The sequence below is a fragment of the Papaver somniferum genome, chromosome 10 (assembly GCF_003573695.1).
Source record: "Papaver somniferum cultivar HN1 chromosome 10, ASM357369v1, whole genome shotgun sequence".
NCBI lineage: Eukaryota > Viridiplantae > Streptophyta > Magnoliopsida > Ranunculales > Papaveraceae > Papaver > Papaver somniferum.
In genome coordinates, this window is record NC_039367.1 from 67816207 (window position 1) to 67826346 (window position 10140).

At 43.5% G+C, this 10140-nt stretch overlaps 1 protein-coding gene across 30 annotated transcripts; it reads right to left on the reverse strand.

Moving 5' to 3' along the window:
- Positions 1 to 1026: 1026 nt before the first annotated feature.
- LOC113318803 lies at positions 1027 to 3626 on the reverse strand. 30 transcript variants are annotated; one of them, XR_003344834.1, is made up of 4 exons: positions 3179 to 3626; positions 2871 to 2960; positions 2379 to 2680; positions 1027 to 2231 (listed from the first exon to the last, which is right to left on the reverse strand). XR_003344834.1 is itself a non-coding variant. In XM_026567052.1 (2 exons), the coding sequence occupies exons 1-2, from the start codon at positions 3514 to 3516 to the stop codon at positions 3046 to 3048; spliced, it is 357 nt and encodes a 118-aa protein (XP_026422837.1). In that variant the 5' UTR covers positions 3517 to 3626; the 3' UTR covers positions 1027 to 3045. The 30 variants fall into 30 exon arrangements, 1 of the variants encoding a protein (XP_026422837.1); XR_003344830.1 differs by lacking the exon at positions 2871 to 2960 and adding an exon at positions 3001 to 3064; XR_003344831.1 differs by having other exon boundaries at positions 3171 to 3626.
- Positions 3627 to 10140: the final 6514 nt, after the last annotated feature.

Consider the following 10140-nt stretch of genomic DNA (forward strand, 5'->3'; position numbering starts at 1 on the left):
AATATTTAGATTGTTGATATTTAAAATAATTTTATAATTGTAAAAGTTTCAAAGATACATTTGAGAGTTTGACTAAAAAATATGATTATAAACAGAAGCTGGACAGTATTTTAGGACATACAAAAATAAAATAGAGGACAAAAATTTTAGAACAGAGGGAGTAATACCTACCATACTAACGGTCTGCATTACTTACTTTTTTTTCTTCCCTTTTATGTCACTTTCCTACGTCGTCATTATCGTACAACCTTAGCCACCAGAACGCCGTGTCTTCTTCTGCATGCCTTTCTAGTTTCTACAATCTGGATGACTTCAGGAAGCAAGTTGGTTGTTTTCTTTTTCCTGACCTGGTTCCCCTAAAGATTGTTATTTCCACCGGGATTCTATGTGCGATCAAACAAAAACACAGTAAAATTAGTCTTAGATTTTGTGCCCGTGCTACGCACCGGGCGGACACGAAAACCATCCATCATCATTTTTTTCTTTCTTTTAACCATATTTTTTGTTTGGTGTGACGTGGTTTCGCCTCGGCCCATCTTGCATTTTTGATTTGGTGTCGCCGGGCTTCGTCCCGTCCCGATGCATTTTTGATTTGGTGTGGCTCGGGTTTGTCTCGATCGCCCCGTCGCTTAGGATTTTTGATTTGGTGTGGCGAGGTGAACATGATTAGGATTTTTGATTTGGTGTGGCTCGGCTACGCCTCGCCTCGTCCCAATGCATGCGTAGGATTTTTGATTTGGTCGCCTCGCCCCGTCCCTAGGTGGATTTTCGATTTGGTGTGGCTCGGCTTCGCCTCGTCCCCTCCTTATGCATGCTTAAAATTTTTGATTTGGTGTGGCTGGGCGAACGTCTTTAATCATATTTTTTATTTGGTGTGGTGTGGCTTCTCCCCGCCACGTCGCGCTGCATTTTTGATTTGGTGTAGCGTGGCGAAGCTTTGGAATTTTTAATTTGCGTTTTTGATTTGGCGGGGTGGGGCAAAGCACAGAAAAGAGTAGCAGCAGCACCCTCGCAGACATCACAAACTGTACTCAGTATTTTGTTTATACAAATATATCATTTTCTAGTTGTATATTGCAGTCTTACTAAGCTGCTCAATACACAATTTTTCATAAAATAAGGTTAATCTGGAATTAGAAGAGATGAATTTGTATTTTTGAAAAGTCATCCTCTTTCTTTTGCATCAAAGCTCTAACACTGCCAAAAAAAAACATAAAGATCCCCAAGGGTAGCAATAAGAGTATAAAGACAAAATCCTATGTCGCTCACGAACACAAAAAATCAGAGATTTAGATCCCTCATACGGAGGGCTAAGTATATGATAACCCCTATCAACCCTGAAACTGTTAATGACTTGACTTCTTTTCCTCCTGAGAAACTTCCACAGTTGTTCCTTCTGCCATCGCAATGGTAGATGTCTTTGTAGTAGACCCTCTACTGACTCAATGGTGCAAGATGAACAGAAAATAAAGCAAGAATAAGAGAAGGAACAAAAGTACTACACTAAAGCAGAAGTGTTTTTGCTGACAGCTGTAGCAGCATGTTGTATTATAGCAACAAACGACATCTGTGATGAAACTACCTGGAATCAGTGTCATCACTATTCACAGCCACAATTCGTATTACATCTTACATCATCCACTTTAACCTCTGGTTCCTTATCCCCTGTTGATAAGTGAATTGATATGGACCCAATTTTTTAAGCAATACTATCTCCATAAGTTTGACTGTGTTTAATCATGTGTGATGGATTCTTAATGTGGCTAAAACTCCAACCTTCCTAGCTATGTCTAAGAAACATGATTAATTTATTGAAATGGCAGGAAAACATGAATCATACCACGTACATTTCTGCCTCCAAGGATGACATAAAAGAGATGCCAAACCAAAAGGCAGCCATGGAGTCTTCCCAGTCATCCTGTTTTCCAAAAAGCGAAAAGGGTATGAACACTACTCCCTCACATGGACTGCACAAACATCACTGCAGGGGAAAGATGCAAAAGACTACAAACTTCATAGTTATATAGTGCATGTTAAAAGAAAATCATCAGTTGGATATTTTTACCACCAGACTCCACTTATGTCCTGAGAGAATGGTTTCGCATATTTGCAGAGCCATCCTTATTTCTTACCAACATCCAATTGACACTGATATCAATACACGGTATTTGTGAATCTGTGTCACCGAGTGCAATTGTGGAAATATTACCAAGAGGAGCCTCCTTGAATGGCTGCAACACATCAATAAAGATGGAAATGAGAGAGCAGTATCAATATAATTGAACAGACACTGCACTGTACATAAAAGCAATGCACATCAATGAGTAACCTCAGCTGCGAAGCAGACTTTCTATGTCTACTAAAGAGAAGCGATATACCGGATGAGAAGACATGGGACTTTTGCAACTAAATTGGTGAATGTACTCGGGTGAGTCTTCCTGCTAATGGCCGAGCACCAATGTAGTAGTCGTACTTTAAAACATCCCTCTGCATATATGCCCTGGGAGACTGAAGTTACTTGAGAGAGAACAAAACAATTGAAATTTTCCTTACAATTAACTCACATGCAACTAATTTAACTCGACTGTAATAGAGTCCAACTAACCCTCAATCAAAGACTCTCAAAGCTGTAAACATAAGATATTGTCCATGGATGATAACATTTTCAGATGCCTCACATCTAAAGAAAACAACAAAAAAAATCAATTTTTATGTTCTGTACAAAATAAAACAAATTATAAGCTGACACATCGATATATATTATAGATAAAAAGCATAGTCTTTTTATTTTAACGTGGATCACAAAATGAGAAACTGTGAATGCAAGGAAATTACTTGAGAAAGCACAAAACAGTTGAAATTTTCCTTACAATTGAACTCAGATTAGAGCCATTAATAAGGAAAGTATGAATTGATTTCCATTCAGGTTGCGATATCATGCTTCCACCCAACACAATCAGCTGCACCCAAACATACAATAAAATGAAAGAAGATTCTTACATTAAGAAACAATCGTACGTTCCTCACCACTAAAAAACCGCAACATTATTTCCCTCTTACAGCTCTGCCAATGGACAACATTAAGAGATGCATGAATGACTTAGAAAGAGAAACTCAGAAGTTAGATGAATGCAAAATCACAAAACCATAAGGCATGATAGAGAACAAACATCAGTACTTTCTCCACCCAAACTCTGTCCACGATCTGTGTTCTTCAACTGGTCTCTCAGGCATTTCCTCAAACACTTTGTGTGCATGATCTGATGTTACCACGACTGAAATGAGTGTGTTCTCCTCAAACCCTTGGCAGACTCCAAATCGCACAAACCCATCTCCGACTCCATGCCAACCACACAAATACATATCATCATAACGATTAACGAAGAAAGGGAGAGAACTGTTTAAGAATTTAACTTTATACCAGTGATTGAGACCGGAGATTAATCCATCATCAACAGCACTTTGGAATGGAGCAAACTGAAGAATAACAGATGGTGATGATGATTCTTCCGCCATCGCTAGGGCTTCTTATAGAAATCCTAGTTTCTGGTTTTTATCTTCTCTCAAAGCTTCAATTATAATACGATATTCAATGGAATTCCAAGATAAGAAATCCTGGTTTCTGGTTTCGGACGTCACTTACGTACAGTTATTAGTTAGGTGTAGATCCACACATAAATGTTGTACACCCACGTTGTGAGCACACAAACCTGCGAGGGGGTCCGAACGCTCACAATCAATCATTATCATCTAAAGAGATTGTGATGATGATATCCTGGTGTTGATTCATTGGCTCAAAACCTTCGGGTTTATCATGGCCTCATCTAACAACTCCATGCGAGTCGTTTGCGCATGGGATATAAGTATTAAGGAAAACAAAACATATAAGTAAACATCCATGGAGCTAAATAAATGTAAAGTGTTGAAATATAAATAAGACCAAGGTTTACGTGGTTCAGCACTAAGGCCTACATCCACGGGGTTTGTTGTTTTACTATGTTCTTCACGGTTACATGAATAGTCGAATGACTTTTGGGTTTACATGTTTCTCTCTTCTAAGTGATTAACTTACCCTTGCAATCTCTCTCTCTCTCTCCTTCTCTCCCTGATTTTTCCGATCCCCCTTCCTCTTGGTGGAGATTGGGTATTTATAAGGTTAGAACGTGGGACCCATCTCTGAAGACCGTTGGAACCTTATCTTCTTGTGTCCTTGCGTCCATCACGCGGAGGTCTGCGTTTGCCCCTTGATCCCGCAGAAGCATCCTCGCTCGTTCCACAGGTTGGTCGACACGTACACTGCTCAGAGTGTTTAATGCGGGTAGTTGAGGGGTCTGCTCGTGTCAGACAAGTGTCTTCTGCCCCTGTCAGTCCGTGTCAGCTAACTTTCTTTCCACCGTTGATCTTAGCTTCTCTTTTGGGGATGAGATAAAGTAACTCCTCGGGGTTTATTTGGTGTTTCGTGACGCATCATGTTTTGATGTTTTGGCCTGCATGCTTTCCACGTATCTTTTTATATACACGTGTCTGATAGTGAGATATATGTGTACACAATTTGCCCCTTTTCTTCGGGCTTGAATGACTAATGGGTGCCTTGAAGAAAAACTATCGTCGCATATTCTTCTCACTCCTAATAACTTCTCCTAGATACTTGGGCACGTCTTTTATTCGTGCATTAACTGCTTATGTAACGGGCACGTTTCCCATTCCTCCCTTAATTTCCTTCTCTTTCTTTCGGGTATTTTAAGGATAGAAAGAAAATTTAATTTCATTCTTCCTAAACGCTCTCTCAGTTTTCATTCTTTTTTCAGCCCTTAAATTTTCTGTCTATCTTCATTGAACCTGTGACCTTAAATTCTCTGTCAGTCTTCATTGCACCTGTGATCTTAAATTCTCTGTCAGTCTTCACTGGACCTGTGATCTTAAATTCTCTCCACCTTAGCATTAATCACGCCCGCTTCCCCTGTTTGTTTCTTCTACTGCTGTTTTTGCCGGTAAGTTTTTTTTTTCTTTATTTCCACTGTTTCACGCTGTGTTGATTTGTGAATTCTCTGCTACTGTTGTTCCTTGTTTGTGATGAAGAACTTCTTCTGATGCTTGCATACTAGTTTGCCCTTGTTCTTCATCTTAAATTAAGGAAGCCACTACTTCGAGGGTGTGAATTTTATGAAATTTTGAGCATGTATACTAATTTTAGGGTTTCTGCGTTATCGTGTGTGTATTGCTATGGATGTGGTTTTTTGATCTTTGGTAATGTTTTTTGATTGTGTGTAACTTGTTCTTGATTTTATTCTTTTCGCAGCCATGTCTGACCGTCCGCGGCTTACTTATCAGACTCCTGATTCTGGGCTATCGAGATCTCCTCCGCGTCGAGAGTCTCAAGATGATGTTCGTCGGAGTCGAGTTTCTTCTGGAGCGAAAGCCTCGTCCCCTAGGGAAGAGATTCCTCCGACAATTCCGTCTGGTTCCCGAAGAGTCTTCGATCGCTCAGTGGCTCGTCCTCGTGATGATACTAGGAGTACGCAGGCTCCGCCCCGTGCTGTTGCTTTTGACATTCCTCCTCTACGTTCGTTAGTGCCCGAGCATCATCTGCGGTCTTCTCCAACTTTTAAAGGGAAGAATACGAAGGGTGTAGCTCCTAGGGCTGAATCTTCAAAGAATCCCCCCGTGAAGAGAAAAGCTTCGGAAGCGTTCGTTAGTTCATCCGGCCCCGCCGAGGAGGATGAGGCTGCTCCCTTGATACGCAGTGTCTCTGTTAGTAGGAAAAAAGTAACCTTCAAGCATATCGATCTCGAAATATTCAAGGAAAAGCATGAGCTTCAAGCCTTCGGGGTTCGTTTCTATGCCCCCGAGGATGATATTACGTATGAGCTTATCTCCAAGTATGAGTTCGATGAATTTCATTTGTTAACGAAGGTTGGAGCATTCGAAGATGGTCTTATGCTGCCGTTGTACAAATCAGGTGATTCCTTCTACTATGACGTGCTCGCTAGTCGTGAAGGCTCTTCCACCAATACTCACAGCCGTTCCGTATCCCAACTAAGGGGGAATTATCTCCGCGCCCTGAAGGAATGCTATCTGCGGAGTAAGGGGGAAACGTCGATGACTTGTTACGTCCCCAATCCCATGGAGAAGGAATGGTATACTCCTGAGAATTTCAATAACTCCTTCGGTGATTACGTCAATATTAGGAATCGCAAGCCGTGGAGTGTCAGCCTTCGGAATCTCCCTGCTCCTCGGGGCGAGATTCGTCTGTTAAATGAGGTCAGCGATGCCAAGCTGAAGTATGTTCCTGGCACGGAGGCGTCTAGTCATCGGAAACTCTTCCCCGCGCGAGAGAGGATCAAGCGCGATCATGACTACGAGTGGCACGCCACCGTTATCGAGATAGTTGGTCCGTGGGCTTACGGTTGGATTCCTGGTCCCCGCGGTTGGCGGCCTACCGAGAATAGTAAGCCGTGCGAGTCTCCTCATGTTCGCTATGGAGATTTCTGTCCCTGGCGTCTAAACTTTGCGGGTATGAATTTTCCTTATGCCCTTGACGTCGTAGAGGGAGACGAGGAGGAAGGTTCCGGTGCTATACTCCCACCGAAGAATACCTCAGCTGCTCAGGTACGCGGATTCTAGTTGCGCTTCTTTTTTAGAACTCCATCAGTCGGGAAAAATAATTCTTTTTGTGGTGTTGGTTTCAGGTGTTGAAGAAGAAAAAGATTAGGCCGAAGCAGTCTTCTACTACTGTGATGGGCGAGGTTGAAGCCCAAGAAGAAGTTACTAGTCCAGTGAACGAAGAGTTTGCTGAGGATGAGATTACAGATGGGGAGGAACATACTGGTACCTCCCCTATCAATGTCGAAGAAGAGGTCTTCGCTGGTCATGCTGGTGATGAAGGAAGGAACAAAGCCGTGGTGGCTGATGACGTTGTTATCGGGGATGTTTCCGTCCCTGCTGGTGATGCCGCGGATACCCTTCCCGCTTCTCAAGAATTTTCTTTTGATCAGATGTACTCCACGGGGGAGTTCTTTGACGAAGCCCTCGATTTTCCCGAGGACTTCTCTTTACTTTCCCCCAATGATGATTGGGATGTGCTAGGTGGTGATGGTAATGGAGACGCTACTGTAGAAGATGTTGGTGCGGAGGAGCCTGCTGTGCATGTAGGCGCGGAGGAGCATGCCAACATTTGTGCTGAGGGGGTCGTGTCAGAGAAGGGAAAATCTGTCATTGATGCGCCTGCTGATAATCTTCCCCAATCGCCGACGTCTGAGGGTGAGGACGCCATCATGGCTTGGTTCAAGGAAAAGAATCTTCTATTTGTCTCTCATCCCGCTCCTGTTGTTGCTGGGGAAAAGGAATCAACCGCGTATACCCGTCGCATGATGGAGATGTCTTCTAAAGCGCGGGTGTCTGAAGCCTGGGCAAAAAGGTTGACTGTTCCCGAAGCTACCCTTGTGCCGGAGCCTCCTACTTCCGTTGCCGATATGATGGCCATCGCCGACGGGTATCAATATGGCTTTCCGCAGCAGCGTGTGCTGGAGGTAAATTTTCGTACATACTTCTACGTGACGATCAAATGCTTCGGTGAAATAATGTTTTGTCATCTTGATGTGTAGATGATGAGGAGTGAGCATTGTAACCACGTGTTGTATCAGTTCTTCAAAGCGAAATCTCTGAAGCTCGAGGCTAAGCTTCGTCACCGAGAAAAGGAATTATCTTCGGCTGAGGTGGAAATAGAAGAACTGAAGAAAAGCCTTAAGGAGAAAGAAAAGCTGGGTGAAGCAGAGGCCGGTCTTCGTTCAGAAATTGTTGCTGTGCGCGCTGAGTTAGAGCAAACTCGTAGCCAAGTTTCCACTTTCACAGGTTTGGTTCTTTTCCCTCGCCGTATGTCGTCATTCTTCTATTTCTTAGTTGTTCTGTCTGAGTCTCCCCACCCTATCTCCAGTGGGTGGCGTCCTCGAGCTGATATGGCTTCGAAACGAAAGAGCTCGGCAAAAATCTCGTATTAGAGATTTGGTTGAGAAAATTAAGAGTGAAGCTAAGAAATGGGATGCTCGGGCTGAGGTATGGCGCGCGCGGCATGTTCAGATGGTCGACATGCAAAATCTGTACAACCATGATCGTGCTTTATTTAATGGCACACTGCTGTGGACCCGTGATAATCTGCGGGAAGCCCGTGAGCGTACTTCCTTGTTGGAATCTAGGATTCAGCTGCTGGAAGAAGAGTTACAGACGTCTCGATCCATTCCTCTTTCAGGGGTCCAGGATAATATGCTCTGTCTTGCCAGAGAAAGAGATGATGCTCGTGCTGAAGTCTACGCTCTCAGCAATGCTCTTTCCGCGTCCCGTGCCGACGTAGCTCGTCATGCTGAGTCTGAGAGGAATCTTGAAGTGTGCATGTACAGACTCAGCAAAGGGGTCTCAGAGATAAATAAAGAGGTCGACCACCTTCGTCATATGGACTCGATGAAACAGGTAGAATTAGATTCCTGTCAATTTACTCTCAGCAACCTTCAACTAGACTATAAGAAATTATCCGCGGAATATGACCATCTTGATGAAGCGCGAGATGCGGTTGTTAATGAGTATGAAGAGGCTTCGGCTTGTGTCGAAGGTATAATCCCATTTCATCGAGTGTGAATATTTTTGTTTTCTACGCTAACTCCGTGGTGTTGTCTTTTTCAGAGCTCGAGGGACGCCTTCGCGTCACAAATGAAAAACTTGAAAAGGCTCAATCTTTCTTAGCGCAGCAGGAAGAACAGACCAATCACTTCAAGAATTTAGCAGCAACCCGCGAGGAGGCCGTTGGTGCTGATTCTAGAGAAGTGAATCGACTATCTTCGTTATTATCCCAAGCCCAACAGCGGACAACAGTTATTAAGCACAAGGCTCGTTGTCAATTGGCTGAGGAGACGAACAAGATGCTGGAGAGGATAGAACTTGGCCTAAGGAACGAACATGGTCTCGTGAAGAACTATCCTCGTCGTCCCGTTCCTTCTGCCTTGCCCAGCTCCTCGGGCCCCTCTTCTGGTGGGAGCATCCCATCAAGTCTTCGGAATAATCCTGCCGATGGGGCCGCCATCTAGGTAGAGACCGCAGCATTTTGTAGGGTCCGCGGCATCATTATCCTTTCACTTTTTGTAATCATGTAACAAGGATATTTTTTGCTGATAATCCTGTAAAAGGAATATTTTTTGATTGTGTATCCTTGAATTTGGCCTTTCACTTCTTGTAATCATCCTTTATGAAATGAATCCTCTTCTTGATATACATGCAATGTTGGTTTGTTTTTATTTGAAGCATTTGTGAAAAAACAAAACAAAAGTTTTTAAGTGTTTGGGTGCGATACTGAAGGACGGTACCTTCGTGATCGTCTTGAGACCTGTCACCCCGCTGGCGAATCCTGGGACAGAGGATTCCCAGACGGTGGGGGCCGGGGCAACGTTCTAGGATATGGGATTAAAATATTTACACACCCATTCCGTCGACTCGTTGCCTTAAGATTGGTTGGGTATCTCTTTCTGCTGGGTGCCTTCCCCCTGGTCCTATACTTATGGACACTGATGGGGGAGCCCTGAGAGATTGTAGATTAACTACTTTCCCCAATATTGTCGGTAGATTCCACTGACTTGATAATTTGAAAGCTTGTTTGATTGATAAGTTGAGGCCTGCAATTCCTCTTCCAGAGATAGAAACATGTGGAGCGGTCAGGCTCCCTTCTTCTTCTGGCACACTCCAAGCAGATTCAAATCTGCGTTGCTCCTATGGGAAGTATGGTTTGAGCCACTTAGCATTCCAAGGATGCCGGAGGACCTCGCCTTTTAGATTACGAAGGTAGTAGGAACCGTTACCCGCAACGTCGTGTATTATAAAAGGTCCTCCCCATGTAGGTGCTAACTTTCCCCATTTCTTTTCTTGCTGATACCGTGGGATTGTTCTCAACACATACTGTCCCTCTACAAAATTCCGTAGCTTTACCTTTTTGTTGTACTCCCTTGCTAGTCTTCGTTGATAATTTTTCATCTTTTGCAATGCTACTTCCCTTCTTCCTTCCAAGTCGTCCAACCTTTCTAACATCATATCTGTTGTGAGGTTTTTCTCCCAAGCTTCGGTCTTCATGGTTGGCATGAGGATTTCCGTAGGTATGACTGC